We start from the raw sequence: 21,509 nt of genomic DNA, 5'->3' as shown, positions 1-21,509 counted from the left end.
GTAATTACTTTAAAAATCGTAATTAGAACATCAAGACTTCTGTGCATAAGCCAGGCCTCAGCTATAAAAATCTCATCTGATAAACCATTGGCAATGAGAGGAAACAGATGCCCATTTACTTCAGAAAGTTAGCTCCACTTATGCATTTTCTCAATTTTTTATTCAGTTCAAAAATCAATTTTGGGGTTATTCTTAAGAGAACTGAGGGGTGGGGGGGGCATCAGAGACTTGAATGATCAGACACCAAACAAGAATTCTAACTTTTTAAGGAACTTTGTTCTTCTAGGACTATAAACACACTCTGCACCTTAAAAAACACACGTGCTTTTTGTGCCAAAACAAATTAACTCCAAAGCTTTATCAGCTTAAAAAAGTCTTAATAAGAATATACATTCATTGTTGAAGGAATAAAAATGGAAAGAACTTTATGCCTATACTCACTATCCTCCCAAACAAAAAGGAGTAGTAAATACTACCGATAGTTTGGAACCAGTCTGGGCAAAAGGGAACAGAGTCCTCAGTGAGGAAGGGAAACAAAACTTTCCCATGTTGGCCATGGTGATGCTGCAGTCCGACTTCGGGGATGTCACTCTGAGGGACTGCCACCTTCTCCTCAAAGCTATCCATGGTTAAGTAGGACAGTCTGGTCCACCACCTCAGTCCCCAAGGCCAGCTCTGCTTGTTGTGCCTTACTTGGGCTAACCCCTACCTCCTCACCTTAACTCCTTGATGCCACACCTTTTCTGTGTGTACAGATGTATCCTTCCTCTGACCTGTTTTCCCCTCTCTCTCTCTACATCTTTGGAACTATACATAATACAAACTGAAAAATCTGAGATTGTCACGTACAGGTGATTATGAAACAGAAGCCATTCCAGTGCTTTGTACACAGCAGAGTCAACACTTCTCCTTTCTACAGTTCAAGAAAAACACTGCTAACCTGCCTAGAGATGCATCTTTGAAGATGATCACTTGCTCCTGTATTTTCTCTGTCATTTCTCGGCAGGTCTCAAACCACGAACATGCCATTCAGCGATGCAGCGCGCCCCATGGCACTTGCCCTGTTACTTCCAAGCCAAATGGTTGAACACTGCTGGACTCCTCTTACACAGCACCTAGAGCCAGTAACCCCCACCACAGACCACCTTGGGGTCCCAACCTCCCAGTTGATCCCAAAAGTGTCGTATTTTTGAGTCTAAGGGATTTGGAATTTTTAAAGTTCTTCCTTGACTGAGTCTTTATAAACCTGACTAGCAGAAGCCTAAGAAGCCTGGTGCTTCCCAAGACTTCACGGTGCTATAGGGAATTATTTGCCAAACCAAATGGCTGTCAAGGGTCTGTGGGGCTAATTTTGAAAGCAGTACTGGTCCTACAGAATCTTTGGCAATGAGGAAAATGTCCCATGAATCAGTTCAGTCCCTTACAATAACCATTAAGCTACAGGTGGCTATTCAACATCTAAAATGTAGTTAAGTGTTGTTAGTAAACTGAATTTTTGATTTTTATTTAATTTTAATAAAGTTAAGTCTATATCTCCACAATGGTTACTAGAAATGGTGACTAGAAAGAACAGTGCTAAAGGAATAAAGGGTTGAGTGAGTGACTTTTTGACAGTATTTTTATGAATCAAAGAGGTGCTCAATAAATATTTGGTAACAACCTGTCACTGGTCACTTCTATCTCCTATTCTTTTTAGCTCAAGTGAAAATAAAAATAAAACCAAAAGAGTAATGATATAAAACCCACAATCTACTTTACTACCAATCTATCTTCAATACGAGTAATTTTTAATAGATAGGAGTGGCACAGCCAAAGATTAAGAAATAAACTAAAGCCAGCAAAACAAAAAATTAGAAAAATAAGCATACCAGAAGTTATTTATGTTTAATGCTTAAAAGTCTGAATGCACAAACAATCTACCATTATAGAAGTACTGGTGGTCAATACAATGCATTAGAACTATGTACAATGCACAGTTTAGTATCAAAATCTTTCTACACTGTAGTTTTACGAAACTGTTAATGACATCAAACACTAAGCACTTAAGACACCATTTTTTTCTGCTACCACATTAGGAACGTCAATAGACAGTCCATTTCAACTTGCAGCATCCATCCATTTCTAGTATGAAATTAAGTAATTTTCTACTTATACAATAAAGTTTATCTACACGGTTCTTTTGATTTTGATCCATAGCAGCAAAGGCACTGTACATCAGCAGATCCACAGACTTAAAGGATTTTTTTAAAGCATTCAAAAAAAATAATAATAAAAAAAGGAGTCACATATTATAGTTTAACAGCAACAACAACAACATAAAAGATAACACAATGTTTCTGGCACAATGGCACAGCCTGTGTCCATTTCAGGGACATCCAACTAAGACATGGAAAGAACCGGAGGTAAAGAAAGCAAGTCCTCATCCCAGAAGAGTCCATTCTTTGTGTTTTTCAGAGGGAGGTCTCTGCAAACCCTCCTCTGCTGTCCTTGTTTTGTAAAAGACTTGACTTGCACAGCAGTAGGAGTCCTTCCCTATCTGTGCAGCTCCCAAAGAGCAGGCCACAAGGCAGCCTGTGATTTCTCATAACAAAACTGCCCAAAGATATACATCTCCCTTTGCAAAGAAATGTGGCAAAAATATCCAGAATGGATTAAGTTCTCTCTTTGAGGCCCAATTTAATTTGTTCATCTGTCTATAATACAATAAAAAGGGAATTAAAAACATTACAAAGACATTTGTCAACAAGTCAAAAAAAGAAAAAAGAAAAAGTCTAATTACTTTTATTGAATATGATCTAAAGTTATAGATGTACTGGTTTAAAGTTGTCCAAACAGACTCAAATGAATATGACTTGGTCTGTCATGTTCTAATTGTTCAGCCAAATTTCCAAACATCTTTAAAATAAGTAGAAAACAAAAACATAAAACCTAGTAACACAGCAACATATTGCTTCCATGTGTAATTATACATTTCACATCTCTATACAGTCAATAGTCTACATTTAGTGACATTTTTAATCGATTATTTTTAAACCTTCCTTTCCCCACCTTTACCAAAAAAGGGGGGAGGGGTATCAAATACAACGCACCTTCATCATCAATGCAGGAGCAGACAGCTTTATTTAGTCAGTCATTGTTAGAAAGCCTTCTTTAAACAAAATAAATATATTACAGGTATAATACATAATTAAAGATTCCGTTCACTGTTAAGTATGCTTATTCCATGTTCTTCCAAGGAGATAGCTGAAGATTTGGTATCACAGGTTCTTAATGAGTATTCACAATTCAATAGCGAGGAGGAGGTGGGGGAAGTGGGGTTAGAGTTAGGGGATTAAACTCCACAACTGCAGTAAGTATCTGAAATTCTTGGTTTTAGATGTGGGGGTAGGCAGGGTGAACAAAAAAGGATGAGAGCGCAAAGTGCTACAAGGAAAAGGAGTCCAGTTCGCATGAAGATTTGTCCTTAATAAATAACTTCATAAACCGTGGCTTTCTTATCCCCAGAGCCAGTGACAATGTATTTGTCATCCACAGAGATGTCACAGCTAAGCACCGATGAGGATTCTTTGGACTAGAAAAGAAACATATAATCAAAAATGTTAAAAACTGAAAGAAAAAAATCATGAGTACTGACAGGCAGGACTGGAGGACTTGAGCAGATGCGAAGGCGATGTGTCTGTGGTGCAAAAAGGAGCCCCAGCGGGGACGGGCAGTCACAGCATCCCCCAAAATGGCGGAGTTGGACCAGATCCATTCTTAGAGACACCTCACCAGGTTAGCTCTTGCCCCAGGGAAATCAGGGAGTCAGGGAAGTCAGTGGTGTGAGCCCCTTTGCTGATGAAGCAAGGCCCTATTTTAAATCCTATTCTCCAGTGAAGAGTAGGGCATTAGTGGTATGGAAACCCCTCAGCTTCACTCAGATGGCTGGATCTAGGTGGAGTTGCAGAAAAGCAGACATATCACTTATTGCTCAACCTGTCTGAGTCTCAGTTTCTTTCAAAGGCAAAAAGGTGCAGACAGACAGTTTATCTGTCCTACTACTTAGGGGGATGTTGCAGAATACAAGCAACATGGAAAATGGCATAAAAACACTGCACCTTTTGAGATAGAGAATATAAAATTATCCAGTAAAAGCCCAATGTTTCTAGAGTAAAAACTTGCAAAAGGAGAACAGTTTAATAGTTCAAAAAAGAACTATACCATGTAAGCATTTTGTATACAATGTTCAACTATGCTAAAAGGGTTCAACATTAACTGAATCATGCTCAAATAAGAGATTAAAAAAAAAAAAAAAAAACAACAACAACAAAAACAAAAAAACACAGGATTTTAACCAGGACTCTGAAAAATACTTTGAACACTTAAAAAAAAAAAAAAAGAAAAGAAAAGAAAAAATGACGTAGCTGCTAACCCACTCTTCATGTTTCTCAAACTTTTTTGATTGCAACTGATAAATCTGAATTCACAGTTCAGTTATATAAATAAGCTATGTACTTAAACTTTACTATTAAAGATGCACTCTACTATTTTCTATTTCATTTGTTTAAAAAAGTGCTGGTTGGGACCATTCCAAAGGTTGTGATCCAAAATATGAAAAACCACATTTTGTAAAAATTTTAAGTTTCATGACAGCAATAACATGTTACTTTTGTCCTACTGACTATCTTGCATGATATTTTCACTCAATATATTTTGGATTCAACTAAAATGATCTACTCTTTGGTGACTATATACCACTCAGTCAAGGAAACTACAAATCTATTTTAATATTCCTAAAAAGAACACTAGATAACAACATCCTAAATACAGAAGATTAAAAAAAAAAAGTTTATCTCATCTACTAAATCCTCACATACAGGTAAGAGGAGAAATATTGTTTGCACGTATGTATTTGTACCAGATCTATAGTTTGTTCCTTTTACAAATAACTTCATAAGCTAGAAAATTTGATTCCACTGAGTCAACAGAAAAAAAAATATGAAATTAACTGAGAGTTATTTAACTTTTCTTTAATGGTCTTTGAAAAAAAATCAAAGAACTAATGAGGGTTATTAAAGCAAAATGCTCAAGTTTTAAAATGAAGAATTTACAGAACAACACATGAAAATTTCACAAAGATCTAAAACTTCCACTAACACATAAAATGGGATCAAGGCACAAAGAGCTGGTACACCAGGTAAAGCTTTGGCTCTGGATTCAGAGGGCACTGGAGAAGATTCCCAGCTCCAGGGCTTGTGGTGATGATGCTTAACTTCCTTCAGGCAGCTTTCTTCTCTGCACGTTGGGAATAATATTAGCTCCAAACTCCAAGGACCCCCATGTACATTAGTATCTGAGAATACACATAAAATACATGGTTGCTGAACAAGTTAGGTGTTACCTGGAATATACTGGCCCCATAAGGTGTTCTCCAGGCATTCAAAAGGTTGTCCTTTCCAGTGCTCACAAACCATTTGCCTATAGAAAGAAGTTTTGAAAAAGAAAGTGTGTTCATATTACTTGGTCAGATATCTGAGATTTGTTCTTACAGAGCAGCAAAATATTCTCAGAAAGTCATCCCACTGTAACCAACAAAAGTCTCTTTTCACTTCAAAAATAGTCTAGCCTCCTAAGTTTAATGATTCATTTATACTTAAGATAAGGATAAAGTAGATCAATGCAATGGATAAAGTAGATCAATTTACATGGGGTCCTAGGGAAGGAGGCATGAATAAGGATGTAATATAATTCTGAAGGAGAGCACACTAATGAACCAAAAACCTAAGTTGGAATGAATCCACAGAAGGAACAATTCTGGTTCGCAGTCAATGAACAAAAGGGGCTTGCTTACCACAGTGAGCAAACTTGAGTGACAGCACACAGCTCTCATGAAGATGTAACTGGTATTTGTCTGGCTTGGTAACATGTAAAACTTCAACGTTGCTGTTTTCCATCCCCACTGCCAGCCATTCTCCAGTTGGGCAGTAGCCCAGAGAAAAGATCTAGAATTAAAAGAGGCAGACAGGTTTTTTAACCAGGAGGTACTACTATATCTCTTCTGGTGGTGCTACTTAAAATATGAAGAAAAATCAAGATAATATAAATTGTACAGAAAGAAATCAAAGTCACATAGATGATCTCAAAGTAATCTACAATCAATCCACCTTTCAGCATGCCATGCTTCATAAAACTTCTAAAATGCTACAGATACACAGCCAGTACCTGTGAGGTGAAGTCATGCTGCTGCAGCTGCCGCCCCTCACGTAGGTCCCAAGACCTGACAGTATTGTCCAAACCGCCTGTCCAGAGCTTGGTGCCATCATTAGAAATATCAATACAGCTGGCTCCATCTGTGTGGCCCTGGAATTGTCTGAAATTATCAAAATGGAGGAAAAACCTTGAAAAGTTAATTTTTAGTTGAAAACAATTTGGATTTCCTTGGTGATCAATTTCAGTGTAGTTCTTATCTACAGATTTCAATATAGTTTATTATGTTTTCTAATTATTCAAAGTAATAACAAAACATATACAGCTGGTTCTCTGCACCCATGGGTTCCATCATATCCATAGTTTCAACCATTCATGGATTTTCAGGAAAAAAAAATTGTCTCTGTATTGAACCTGTAGACTTTTTTCTTGGCAATATTCTCAATGTGTAATTATTATTTATATTGCTTTGGATTTTATAAGTGATCTAGGGATGACTTAAAATATATGGAGGGTTGCATAGGTTATATGTAAATACCATGCCATTTTACATAAGGGACTGAGCATACATGGATTTCTGTATTTTCTGGGGATCCTAGAACTAATCCTCCATACACATAAGAGATGACTTTAGAAAGGGATTAAAATTTTGAGATGGATGAATTCATTACATTTAGAAGGTTCTCCAAACTCTTCTTACGTGAAAGCATGATTGATAATACAGGGGCAGAAAAAAAGTCTCCAACTGAAATTAGTGAAAGAAAACATACCTATATGTGTGTGAACTTTATCAGAGATAATTCTGACACTTGTTTTATTAGTGTGATATGGGACTGGATGTGGGGTGATTTAGTCCTGCCAGTGAGGTTCAATGTATCTGTGGACAGCTGTGCAGGACAGAAAGGCCACACTCAAGGAAGGAAATGAAAGGACACCCAGAGTGTCCCAGGAATCACTCCGGTAAAATGTACAACACAAAACCTGGGGGTAGGAAGAATTAGAATCAGTTCCTAGCAACAAGAGTGATGATATTTTATTTTTGGAAATGTAAACACGTCCTTCAAAATAAGAGATGGACATTAAAGGCCTCTTCTCTTTATATACTCATTTTGCCTTGTAACCAGGACTTATTATAATCTTCTCATACTTTGTTTCAGGGTGAGCAGCACCCAACACAATGCTTGGACCCATGATAAGTGCTAATGATTTGGTTAAAGATTAAATGCATCAATACGTGCAGCACTTAAGATGGTATCACACACTCTGCAAGTCTTCTCAATGAGGAACTGTTAATAATAGTGGTTTGTTAGCAAGCACAGATGGTAAATTAGAGCAGTCTAATGAACTCACGAGGTCATGGGAACCTTATGTACATTAATTATGTCAAAACTGACCTCATTTACAAAAATTTGAATTGGTGATGCTTAGTCTAATGACTAGAAAACAACTTTACATCTAATAAAATACAAACATACAGAAAACATGATTTGAAATTAATTTGTCAGTAGAATCTTAAAATGGACCCATTCTTAACAATTTTAGGTAAAATAATTATATTCCATTTATTTATACATACACACAATGCTTTAGCACAATGTGGTAAAACTAGCTCCTACTCATGACCTAGAAATGGACCCTGCTGACTCACCTCACCAAGGTCTGGTTATGCAGGTCCCACACAGCGATGTTGCCGTCACTGCAGCATGAGAAGCAGACCTTGGAGTCGGGGCTGATGGCCAGGGCGTAGCAGGCGGGGGCCGAGGATGTCAGCTCTGCCTTGATGCGGGGGGTCGGAGCAGCCAAGTCCCAAATGGACAAAGTGCTGGCTTCCCCTCCAACAATTAGGGTGCGACCATCAGGGAGCAATCTGCAGGAACGGATGTAGTTATCCCTGTTCTGTAGAGACAAAAACCATCAAGAGATTACTCAAGAGGAAAGGAAAACAGCATTAACATGAGAGCAGAAATCCATAAAAGATTGTGTTCCCTCCTGGTTTAATGAGCCATTTATACTTATGACAATGATAAAGTAGATTAATGCTAGAAAATTACATGAAATTAAGGAAGTACTTAAACTTGATCTACAAAATTTAGTACTGAGATATTTAATCTTAATTAGCATCAAAATGCAAAGATCTAGACCCACTCCCACAACCACCAAATTAACCAGCTGCTTATATCATTTGTACGGATACACTTGCACACAATTGCAGAAACTCTTATAGTCTTCAAACATCTAAACCTGGAACCTGGCATACTGCAAACTGTTGCTAAAGGGTCATATTATTATCGCCATGATGTCAGGGGTCAAAGACATGAGGCCATCTGTTCCCTCTGCCTGGCCCTGCATTATGTGACTAAAGAGCAATATGGGTTTGATAAAGTGGGATCAACTGGAGGCAAGATTCAATCAAGGAATATTAAGTGACAGGAAAAAAAAGTTCCTCCTAGTTCATAAGGTTATGGGACTCTAAGAGCATTTAATTATGTTTAACTGACCTAGCCTTCTGCTTTAGCCAAAAAAAAAAAAAAAAAAAGATTCTGTTAGCATAAGGAAAGAAAACCAGGCTGAAACTTCCTATGCAACTGAAGGACAAATGCCACATGACAAATAAGTTGCTTTTTACATGTGAATATTTTTAGGAACACTTTCAGAGAAACCATGTGTGAACTTCTAATTTTCTTAAACCCCTTTATCAGACAGGAAAACAAGTAGTTTGCCTTTTCCTCTGGGAGGCAGGAGTAATGAGAATTGTATTGTGCTATGTGTCATGCATGAAAAACTAGCTCATTCTGCCTCAGGAACTGAAAGAAGACAGGATTTCAAGATCAAGTACCCACTTGGGATCAATACTGTGTGGCTGGCTCATATACATCTCTCCCACTAAACCCTTCCTGTGTTCTGAGTAAAGTAAGTCCTGTTCATCCATGTTCACTCACCAGACAGTCAAGCTGAGAGACAGGACTCTTGTTGCCAGGGTGACTAATGTCCCAGACCTTGACACAGCCCTTGCCACCTGTATACACGTGCCTAGTGGGGTTGCTGATGGTCACTGCACACACCACCTCCCCATGGTTGAGGGTGTTGATCTGGCGAGCATGTCGGGGGATTCCAGGTCCAATGAGGGCGTCAGGAGGAAAGGGCACAGGCTGCATCTGACCATCTGCACTGACATGGAAGGAGTAAGCTCTATGGGGTAGCAAAGTGGAAAAAAAGAAAGTAGAATGTAAAAATGTTATTTAACTGTTCAGTGTAATGAGAAAGAAAACACTGTCAATGCCACTTGATATGTGTGAATAAATCAAATTTACCTACTACAGTAGAAATAACAAAAATTTAAAAGTTACGGAGCACTAGGATCCATGATCAAATCTTGGGCTGTTTACTAGCTGCTGTGTAACAGCAATTATTATTTGCCTCCCTGAACCTTAGTCCTAATCTCTAAATGGAAGAGAATGCACCTAGCTTGCACAGAGAACTGAATAAGAGAATCAATATCAAATCCAGTAACTACTCTTTCAGGGGCACTCTAAAACTTGCATTGCCTTTGGGGTGGCTTCATATCAGATTTTGTCTATAGATCAATTTACTACAATTGAGTGACTCATTAATAGATGTCAAACTAAAATTATGAACCTCTAAGGAGTTAATTTCTAGACATACATGCTAAAATTTTAGATGTGTAAACAAATATTGAAAAATAAAGTCCTATTTTAACACCTTGATCAGACTTGGCAATCACAAATCCTAGTAAATTCAAATGGAAAGAGAACTTGAAAAAGCATCTTGTGCGACAGACCCAAAGGCACACATGTGAGTATCTAGAATCTCCATGTCTAGTTCATACCCAGCAAAACCCCTGCGATTATAAAAGCATTTGGTCATAAAATGCAATTGAAGCTAAAACACCTCCTTCAACAAACTCACCTCTATTTTTAGGGCACTGAACTCAGGAAGGGGATATGTGAGGCTGCAGGCATGCAGGTTGGGCTTCTGAAGGCAGGAGATGCCAGCAACAAGAGACGGGAGCTGGGCCTGTACTGGGGGTTATCATGGGCCACAGCCCATTTTGGAAATTATGTCATTCTATTTTGGCATGGAGTTTAGGAATGCTGTTTATGGGAAGAAGTTTACAAAAGACAAACCAAGTGAAGTGCTTTTTCTGGGTACACAAAGGATACAAAGCTTGAACTAAAATCACTGTTGAGTTTTAGGATCAAATTAAGTTTATTAATTACCTCCTACATGCCAGGTACTATCAGGTACTGGGGTCAACAAAATTGACCAAGTCCTTATTCTTACACTAGCCTAAATCCTAGAGAGGAAACAGGTAGTATATTAAGTAAGTTAAATTATGTAGCAGTAAATGCCATTAAATCCCCACACAGGGAAAAAGGCACACTTTTACATTGCTGGTGGAGTTGCAAATTGGTGCAGCTGCTCTGGAAAGCAGTATGGAAAATCCTCAGAAAACTTGGAATGGACCCATATTTTGACCCAGTTATCCCACTCCTCGGTTTATACCCAAAGGGCTTAAAATCAGCAAACTACAGTAACGCAGCCACATCAAGGTTTATAGCAACTCAATTCACAATAGCTAAACTATGGAACCAACCTAGGTGTCCTTCAACAGATGAATGGATAACAAAACTGTGGTACATATACACAATGGAATATTATTCAGCCATACAGAAGAATAATATTATGGCATTTGCAAATAAATGGATGGAACTGGAGAATATCATGCTAAGTGAAATAAGCCAATCCCCAAAAACCAAAGGCCAAATGTCTTCCCTGATGTGTGGATGATGATATATAATAGGGGTGGGGGGGTAAGGAGTGAGAGAAGAATGGAGGAACTTTAGATTATGTAGAAGGAAACGAGAGGGAGGGGGTTATAAAAAATGGTGGAATGAGACAGACATCATTACCCTATGTACATGTATGATTACACGAATGATATGAATCTACATCGTGTACAACCATAGAAACGAAATGATGTACCCTATTTGTGTACAATGAATCAAAATGCAGTCTGTTAAAAATTAAAAATAAATAATTTTTTAAAAAGCATATTAAATAAGTTACATTATGTAAGCAGTAAATGTCATTAAACACACACACAGAATTTCAGATAAAAGAAAATAGAGGTGCAGAGTAGTCAAGGGCCCCTTTGTGAGGAGGTGGCATGGCACATAAGCTAAGGCCTGAAGGAAGGATACAGGCATTGCACATATCTAGGGGAAAATGTGCAGGTAGAAGGAACAAATGCAAAGATCCTGGGGCAGAACTAAGCAAAAAAACCAGAGTGCATTCAGCAGAGTCACAGGAATTGAAAAGAGGGGTAAAGACCACATTAATAAGGATCTTGTAGGCTATTATGAGAAATGTGATTATTCTGAGCTGAATGGGAAGCCACTAGGATTTGTGCAAGGGACTAACAGAGGAGATTGTTATGACAATGTTAACATGAAGTTAACATTCTAAATGACCATTCTGGTTGCTGGGTGAAGAATGTCTTGTATGTGCCAGGATAAAGAAGCATGTCACTAGTCAGGGGCCTATTGCAGGGAAGAAGTCATTGTCTAGGGTGTGGGAGATAGGAGGTTGGGAACAGAATTTGGATTTCAAAGGTTCTGGCTGGGGTAGAGGCACAGAAGGTTATTCTGGATGAGATGTTTGGATTCTGTAGGTAACAGAGACCAATTAGGGCAATGATTCATGTGAGATGAGGTGGTTCAAGATACAAGACAGTTACTGGGAACTGGTCCCTGAGGACACTAGAGTCACCAAAACAAAAGCAGGCTCTGAGCAGAACACTTTAAGCCACGTGTCAAGTCTTGGTAAATCAAGGGAAAACCCAATAGGGTGAAAGACAGGGGAGAGTCAAATGGTACATGTCTGAAGAAAGAAGAATTTTCACAAAGGGTAGAGAAGTTCAATTCTAAAAGAGACTGGGGAAGGGGCACAGGAGAACCACACCCTTTATTACCTCTACCGCTAGTCCTACAGATTGTGAGATGTAAGAAAAATGAAAGGTCATTCCCCACTTAGAAGACTGCAGGAGAAGGGGTGACTTTAGGAGAGAGCCAGATTTCAGTTCAGGCAAAGAGAGGAAAGCAGTGACACTCTCACAGAAAGGCTGAGATTCTGAAGGATGCTGACCCAGAAAAAGGCTAATTGATTTAGCAATTAAGAGGTCATGAAGACTAAATCTTAAAGGAAGGAAAAGGAAGGTTATTTCAAGTTCAGATGGTGTTATACATTCTTAATGATAAGTTCTCTGAGAAAATATCCCCTTCTTCCCTCTAGAATCTCTAAATGATTTGTAAAGAGTCCTGAGAATTTAAATAGTTAAGAAATGAGACACATACTTTTCTTCAGTAGGATATTCGTCAACTTAACTACTCTGGGAGCACCTACTATGTTTCTGGCACTTTTTCTTAAAGGAGTCAAATGAACTTCAAGAGCCTGTTGCATGAAGGACATAATACAATTCTGTCTGCTATCAAATATATAATATATTCAGAACTAGAAAAATAAAGTTCTAGTACATATTATCAAGTTTTTAAACATGCAACTAGTAAAAAATATTGCACTGTGTAAGGGAAGTCAATACTTCTAGGAATCATAGAGACTTAGGCTCGGGGGACAATTCTCTTTCTATCCAACTGGAATGTCTCCAAAATGCAGTTAAGTACTTCCCACCCACGTACTGTGATACAAATATCATGGTAAGGATAATAAATGAGGCATGGAACCTGGCCCTGCCTTAGAGAGTCTAGGAATTGTGAGAAAAGTACAGAACGGGCTACAATATCTGGAGGTGGGTTTTAAAGGTAGAAAGATTTTACCGAGGGAGGAAGATGGTGGTAGGAATAGCAGAGAACAGTACTCTAAAAGGAGGCTACTTGACCCAATAAATCCCTGGATTGGTTATAATCCAGGAATTCATTTATTTTATTTCTAAAATTATTCAACAATGCTTAAGTATTTGGAGGAGCTGGCCAGAGCACAATCTGGCAAAATATAATAGATATTTATCTTACCATGATACAAAAGGGGAGAGCCAAATTTCTGGTGTGAAAACTTCACAGATAGGATTCACTGAAGGGTTTCAGGGTAGGAGGAACATGACATTACTAAGATAAAGTCATTCAAATAAACTTTGGAGGAGGAATAGGATGGTGCTAGTTTGGGTCTTGAATGCCCTCCCTACCAAAGTCCAGATGTTGAAAACTTGGTTCAGCCTATGGAGTTAGTGGGAGGAGTTACTTGGGGGACATGCATGCATTATAAGTTTTGATAATACCTTTTAGGAGGTAAAGACAGGTAGCAGGAAGTCAGGTCATTGGGGAGTGCCTTTGACGGAGATATTGGGATTCTGGCTCCTTTCTATCTCTTTTTGTGCCTCTTGCTGCCATGAAGTGAGCAGCTTCCTTTACCATGTGCTCCCGCCATGACATCCTGCCTCACTACAAGTTCAAAGCAATGGAAGCAACTGACCATGGACTAAAACCTCTGAAACTTTTAGGTGAAATATATGTTTCCTTCTTATGAATCTATTATCTCAGGTATTTTGTCACAGTGATGAAAAAAGCTGATTAACACAGATGGACAGAAGTAAGAAATCATTATTCTGATAATCCAAGTGAGAGTACTAGGGGACCTGAAGTAGGTTAAGTGCAAGGATGACAAGCTGGAAGTAATACTGTATGTAAAATCCTGCAGGACACGATTTGAGGAGAGCCAATAACTGAGTTTCTAAGAATTAGGAAATCAGAAACAGCAGTTATGGGGAAAAGGGGCAAATTGAGGATACCTAATATGCTACAATACTTTCTGAATATATGAATTTGAGGTGTAAGGATGTCTACTGAGATGTCCAACAAATAAACAGAAACAAGGCTGAAAGAGAGGGTTTAGGGAATCAGACTAATAGTAACTCACGCTCTCCCACATATACACATATGCATATACAGCAGGTGAATTACAAGAGTAAAGAGTAATTTCTCCAACAGATATGGTGAAGGAAGCAGAAGACAGCTGAGAAAAGTTTGGACATTCTGACAGAACTATATTTCAAACTACTCAAGTACCTTCATTTAGCTCTTTTTAAAACTTGTGCACTGAAGTTATTTTATTTAGACCATCATCTTTCCATGAAGACCAAGTATATTTAAAGAAGGCTCTTGGTCTTCTCACCTCCACCTCACTTATCCTCTCTAATGAGGCCCAGTCGTTATGTTGCCTTAATTTCTCTCAGACTTTGAAATATCTCCAAGTTTTCAACATCTCACAAGATGGGACTAAATCTTGAATTTGCAATTAAAGGTCTGACTGTTATACTTCAAATGCCTCAGAAGATGGGAAAAGAACCTGAATTCACAGTTAAAACCAAATTGTTGTACTTTATAAAGTGTGATAGAAAATTAGAGAGCAAAGATCACTGGTATGCCAATCAGCAAATCATAGCTGTTGGAGGTTTTTTATTATTTAACAGGTATTATTCATTTCAAAAATCTTTATAAAATAAACAAACAAAAGCAACAACAAAAATATTTCTGAATCATGAGCAGCCTGAAGCCCATAAACTTGAGATGTTTTGTTTTTGTACATTTATATGCCATATCCTATAATAAAATTAGTACTAAGTCTCATTTAAGAAGCAAATGAAGAAGAAAGTCCACTTTTGGTCTATGCTGGATTAAATTGTGCAGTCATGCCAATCACCTGAATAGACAAGAGGATCTAATATAATTATCAAATAAATTCTACTTTATTCATTACTTGGGACATGCATGCATTTTAAGTTTTGATAATATCTACTAATTCATTTTGTAAAAATTATTAAGCCAGAGATGCACAACTGCTTTAAGTCTTCGTGGAGAAAAGCAGTTACTCTCTGAGTATGTGTGGTAGGAGGCCTTTGGGTGATTTAGTATATGTTATGTTCTAACACTTTATAAGGGTTTCTGTTAAAATAAAATGTACAAAGTTTCATAATTCTGTACCTTATGATCTAGAGAGCCACATAATTGTTATATTCTTTTGTGCCAAAAAAATCTATAATAAAACTGCATTATCTCTACGTGCATAATTGAACATAGATTTCTATGTTTTGATGCTCTGTTACATAAAGACATACCAATAACAGAAAATATGGAATTCAATTTACTCAATACAATCTTCCATCATTTCTGCCCCCTACAACACACTACACCTTCTTTTGCAAAGTACTTGAAAAACCGATAATACCCTGGGGCAAACTTGATAATATCCTGACTAGGAAATGATACTACAGGTGACTGAATAGCCACCACCTTATCAAACATGGTGCTGAACGTATCATATTCTCAAGATGTTCAGATTCATATTCCTTCTCGTTGAAGAGTATCATCTCTGGTACAGAGAAGCCGAATGGAGCTGACAAAGTTGAGCAACTGTGGGTAAAGTCATCCTTCCTAGTCAAAATTTAAACTTGGGTCTGTTACTTTCCTGAAAACTCACTCTGTCAACTACACCAACCATGCTACATGCACTATATGCTCTTTTGATATTCCTGGTGAAGAGCTGTTTGCCAAATGCATTAGACAACACTCCATCACGTGCAGAAGGAAAAATTCTCAACAATCCTCTGATCCATCAACTTGACCAAAAAGATCTTAAAAGTTTTATACCCTAAGAGTAAAAACTAGAGGGAAGAAGGGAACTAGTTCAAAGCTCAGAAGCAACACAAGAGTCTATAGCAGTTTCACTAGTCCAAACCAAGTTTGTCAGTACTTATATAAATACATTTATATACCTGTGGTCTCAAGTCAGCAGTCAACAAGGAAAGAAGCCTCACTTCACTTGTTCTAGTAGTTGTAAACTTATTACAGCTCTGGGAGCAACTGCTAGTTACCCAAATGGTAAATAAGCAGCACCAGAGAAAAAGGAAGGCATCTCTTCCCTAAAGGAGCACCTCTATTTATCCTACCAATTCATATGGAACTTTTAGGTATCTGAATTGTTATTTGATTAATCCTCTTACCTTGTTATTTAGTTGCTGTGTAAAATAGACCAAGCTTTCACCTTCAAATACATCAGAGTCTTGACTACCAGTTAGTCAACAATTATTTGCAGAACACACACAGGTACACAGAATTTTATGGTAATTGATTATTTATACCTTCAATTCTCAAGGAACTCGGTCTAATTTGCCTTGTTTCCTTTATTAATTCATCAAATATTTACTAAGCAACTTGGCTATAGAGCCGGCATTGTGTTTGATGCAATAGGGAAGTTTAGGGTAGAATTTGTAGTGAAGTTAATTACAGAAGAAGAGCCAAGAAGCTTAGTCATCAGATGAAAAGTGAAGAAAGGGTCAAAGTCAGACATGTTCAACACTGAGGGCAGGCAACAGTGGGAGAAAAAGAGGACACACAGGAAATACCAGGGTGACAATCAACTGTCCAAGTATGTAGTAGTGAAGAAACAAGCAAAGAGAGGTTAGAAAAAGAATAAATCAGTACATATTCATTCATTCTTTGACTAAATTTATATAGTGATCACCAACTATGAACTAGGTACTATTTAAGGTACTTGAATTCTATAACTGAACATGAAAAGTTTTGTTCTCACAGAACTTAAATATTTAAGCAGGGAGAAGTAGATAAAGGTTATAAATAAGCATAAAAAGAGTAGTGAAATGAAAATGAACAGGGAGGAAGGGAAAAAGGGATATTTTCAGACAGAATGCTCTGAAAATATGGCATCTAATAGAGACCTAAAGAAGTGAGTCGGTCAGCAGCATAAAAATATGTTGCCAAAGGACTAGCAGAGCAAATGCCCTGAGGCAGGCGAGCCACCAGGGACGCTGCTACTGAGCGTCTAGTCTGGATAGCACTGGAGACTGAGGAGGTCCATGTATATGGCATGTATCGTAACAGAGAGGATGGATACCAAAGAAAGTACTGATGAGAATAAAACAAGGCAATGAGGGTCTTCAAGGGATGCTTCCCAAAAGAGAGTAGTAGTAAAGCCAGCTGGGATTTTAAAGGCAGAGCCAGTACTACTTTATAGTAAAGTCTTCATATCTGGGAATATTAAGCCAATTAGCAGTGCTTGGGTAGTAATATAAAGGTACATCAAAGTCAAATGAAGACTGTGAAATGAGATATTGTGAGATTAGAATGTTCAAGTGGAGGCTGGAACAACCAGTGTGTTGTGTTTGATTTTTGATAATTCAAGCGGGCTATGAACAGAGACTCAAAGGCCCAGCTCACAACAGAAACAACCAACTGAGCAAGCCACCTTTTCTGGAAACAAAACAGCATTAAGACTGCCCTTATTTCACTTCGGCCTTTGAAGTTTAGTAGGTCTTTTTCCTACTTTTTCTTTTTTACATGTTCAAATTTTGAGCATCCAGGTTTGCAGATAAAAACCAGACTTTCTGAACAAAGAACTGCCTTAAAATCAGCAATAGATATGGAGAAGATCTGACTGTTAAGAGCTGCCTCTGCTATTTGCGTTTTCCACAGTAAAGCCTGAGATTTTAAATGGAAATACAAAACTCCACCTTATTACATCTTTTCTTGTTCTATGAGAAAATGAAGGAAGAAAGTAGGAACACCCAACGTTGTCTAGCAGTGCTCCAACTCTAAAGGATCAGCAAGGGGCTCAGCTTGGCATACAATTAGTACAAAATGCACAAAGGTACTCACGGTTTTCCTCCTGGAATGCCTGTTAGATTTGGAGGTATTGCTGGCACACGCATGTGATGGTGTGGATCAAACCCCACCTATAGTATTTCCCAGGAAAAACAAAAAAAGCAAACAGTTAATATTAAACATATTTTATCCTCAGCATCTTTTGTGCAACCTGGGAAACAGACCATTTAAAAATAAATTTTAAATACACAGAAGTATTTACTGATAAAACGATAGGATGTTTATGGTATTACAGTCCACATACCTGGGGTGAAACACACATGAAAAGATTTATACTAGTGATTACTTAAGTTCATGATGAAAACGAGAGGTTAATTACATTCATTTACACTGTGATCTAATTTATAAGTTTAAAATTTCCAAAATACTACTAATTAAAAAACAGAGAAAAAAGAAAACTCTCACTTTTCAAAAGAAAACAGATCTTAAGATATAATCACATGTATCTTAATTTACAAATACACTCAGACCTCTCTGTATTAAATACTTCATATTATACAAACTACACTCAGATACAAATATGCATGACAACCCTCTGTGCTCTGAATCACTGTTTTGTAACAGCCTTTAAACGTACCACTGGAGATCTTCCATAGGCGGCGGCGGCGGCAGCAGCGGCGGCGGCTGCACTCATTTGCGGGGAGATGTTGTGCAGTCCAGCATAAGCAGCTCCAGGGCTGGTCAGTTCCCCATTCATTCCAGCATGGGGCACAATCCCAAATGGGGTTGGATATGGACAAGGTACGGCCATTGGGGTCCTTAAACTGGACGCTACAGACCAAAATGTAAGGAGAAAATACAGAAATGAAGAACACAGGAGACAATACCGAAAACATTCTTAATATGCCAAATTTATTTTAATATTCCCCAGACTTCACAGGGGTTCGTTCACCATATTTCATTGATTGCCTACCATGTACCAGACATGGTTGGTGCCAGGGCTTGGTGTGGGATAAATAACTTTGTCTAACAGCCATTCAATGCTGGTCATTAGTACTTTTAATGTATTACACTATTTAAGTTGCTTTAGAGTCTTTAAAACAAACATAAATATATCACAGGAAAATTTTTTTTTACTAACCCAAAGGGTCCACTCCTGGTGGTTTTCCAGGTACAGGCCTCAATCCAGGAGTGGAGTTACTGCCTGGGGTGGGTGCATCAGTTCGTGGAGTAGGGGTATTGGATTTTGAAACAGGAGTAGTAGATTTTTCATTCTAACAAGAGACATAATGAAATAAACCAGCCATGAGAATATGGTTTTAAATAATGATATTAACACTAAAGAAAGTAACAGGGAAACAAAATGGAAAGAAGAATAAAACTAGAAGTGGTTCTTCAGCTTGGACCTTTTCTTGAATTAATTAAAAAGATCTAGCAAAAAGACCAATGTTCAGAAGCACATGAACTGAAGTTGACCTAGAGAGTAGATCATTTCCAGGAAACAAAGGCTATAAAGAAGGTTGATAAATCATGATGTCCTAGCTGATGGGCAACTTGTTGGTATCTCTGCTGTAAGATTGAGTGGCTGGACTTCTTTAGTGAATTATTCTTGCCAGAAGAGGTTCCTTGTTTAACAGGTCCCCTTAGAAAAGACCTGAGCTTGACTTGTCATAGAAACTCAGATACAGGAGATGCTATTTTAAAAAGAAAAGTAAAAAGGTCAGAAGGCCAGAAGAACACAGGGGGAAAACAAAAAAAAAAATAAAAAAACTTAATCTAGCCTTCTTCTAGATATAGCTTCCTAATTTGCAGATAAATTGCAGAACTTCCTTTCCTTTAGCTGTGAATTTGAAAGGTTATTTGAAAACTGCATTCAGTTGTGTGTGTGTGTGTTTTGTAACGTTGTATTACGAGGAAATAACTGGTGAGGAAAAAAGAAGATGTACCATGCAAAAATGAAGTCAACTACAGGAGGAGAGTATGCGTGGAGAGTATACTGACTTGTGAACTGTTCATTTCTGCACTTGTGACTTGTGGTGTGACTCAAAGTATACTTTTTTGTAAATGACAGATTACTTTTTAGATAGCAAGGGAAAATTACTGCAGTCATATGTAGCTTGGTAATTCAAAGCTAGCAACAAAATCACATCAAAGCCCCAAACTAAGTTTACCATAAACCACAGGTGACAAAACCATCTCTGTAACCCCAGTGTATATTTTTCATCTGTACGAAGACATACTTCAATTTCTCCATATCCTGCTTCTTTACTTACAAAAAGACTCACAAAGCAAACACCCATCACTGACAAGTTAATAAACTCATTCTGCTCCAAAAATACTTTTGTCAATTAAACTTTACTGAATATACACATACATCTGGAAATCAAAGTCCTACAGGAAAATGTGAAAACCCCCAAAATTGAAAAAAAAATCAAAATCAAACCCAAACACTGCAAAACTGGCAACATGAAAAAAGATGGAAAAGAGCAGCTTACAAGGCTAAGTTCTTTGGATTTGGAGGAAGGAGTACTGCTGGAAGATGCAATGGAGGCAGGGCTGATTGGAGCATCTTTCTTGAGCAGGCGTGTCTTGTCCAGGCCATTCTCACGAGGGGAATGTGCTGGGCTCCCTCGAGGGGAAGATGGATCCTACAAAGGAACACCATGGGTAGTAATGCTCACAGTGCATACATGACACTGGGGTCTCTGGGTGTGGTTAATTCTAGCTAAAAGCATTTAATAGCTTAGAGGTACAAAACGTTCTGGAATAGTTAACAAGTTAGACTTACTGAAAATGCCAAGGGAAATATTTGGCATAGAGGCCAAAGAAATACAACAATACTTATAGTATTTATTTAAAACAAAACCAAAAATCAGAACTCCACTAAACTGGAAGCTGACTGTCAATGAGATCTGTAGGTTGACCCACAGATTCACTGTGGTCAAAGAGGCATGTGGTGCACTTCACAGAAAAGAATAGCACCAAAAAAAGAATGAGTAACATATAAAACCAATAATACATAATTTATCATGTAAAAACAAGTGGGTCCATTAAAAAATTAAGAACACAAATTGGATGCTGATAGTATTGATAGTACGGATACTAAAAGGTCTTTGCCACAGCTGGTGGGAACAGGAACTGCCATAAACATACCTCATTGGAAACATCGACCACCAAGTTGTCATCACTCTTCTCACCATCACTGTCCTGCATGGACAATTGAGAAGCATTATGTCTTCCCCCAGCCAAAAAGAATAAAAAAAAAAAAAAAAAAAAAAATCCACATTTTTTTAGCTAGCTTTATCCTGAATGAGTCATGAGTCCTGACTAATTCTTCTCTATCAGAGTTAAATACTTTATAACACATTATTTTCTTTAATCTTCATGATGACTTTATAAGGTAGATAATGGCTTCACTGTCCAGCTTAAAAAAGAGGATGATGGTTTGCTTATCACTCTTGAATAGAGGCTGCAAACTAGCATGCCCAAGCTAAATTGGGCCTACAGATGGGTATGATTTGGTCTGTCACTGTTTAAAGGATCTGAGTAAGTAGACACAGAAAGTGGGAGTTGAAAAAAATCCAGATTTTCAACTTCTCATGGGATCTGCAGAGAAGGCATCGCCTTGGCTTCACAGTTTCCATCCAGCTATCTCCCTTTTCTTGTGTAATC

General features: G+C 37.9%; 1 protein-coding gene across 10 annotated transcripts in view; it reads right to left on the bottom strand.

Annotated features, from left to right (window-relative positions):
- Nucleotides 1-3,101: 3,101 nt before the first annotated feature.
- The window catches only part of LOC124964320 (transducin-like enhancer protein 4), a 134,742-nt gene continuing 116,334 nt past the window's right edge, over nt 3,102-21,509 (bottom strand). For all 10 annotated transcript variants that reach the window (XM_047524404.1, XM_047524405.1, XM_047524412.1 and 7 more), the window contains 11 exons: nt 20,991-21,044; nt 20,333-20,485; nt 18,979-19,111; nt 18,475-18,668; nt 17,892-17,968; nt 9,126-9,375; nt 7,835-8,082; nt 6,202-6,349; nt 5,831-5,981; nt 5,381-5,457; nt 3,102-3,571 (listed from right to left, as the gene is read on the bottom strand). In XM_047524404.1, coding sequence (XP_047380360.1) covers nt 3,464-3,571; nt 5,381-5,457; nt 5,831-5,981; nt 6,202-6,349; nt 7,835-8,082; nt 9,126-9,375; nt 17,892-17,968; nt 18,475-18,668; nt 18,979-19,111; nt 20,333-20,485; nt 20,991-21,044 — 1,593 coding nt within the window. In that variant the 3' untranslated portion in view covers nt 3,102-3,463. The remainder of the gene's footprint in view (nt 3,572-5,380; nt 5,458-5,830; nt 5,982-6,201; nt 6,350-7,834; nt 8,083-9,125; nt 9,376-17,891; nt 17,969-18,474; nt 18,669-18,978; nt 19,112-20,332; nt 20,486-20,990; nt 21,045-21,509) is intronic.

The sequence above is a fragment of the Sciurus carolinensis genome, chromosome 14, assembly GCF_902686445.1.
Source record: "Sciurus carolinensis chromosome 14, mSciCar1.2, whole genome shotgun sequence".
NCBI lineage: Eukaryota > Metazoa > Chordata > Mammalia > Rodentia > Sciuridae > Sciurus > Sciurus carolinensis.
This window is presented reverse-complemented; position numbering and strand designations above follow the sequence as displayed.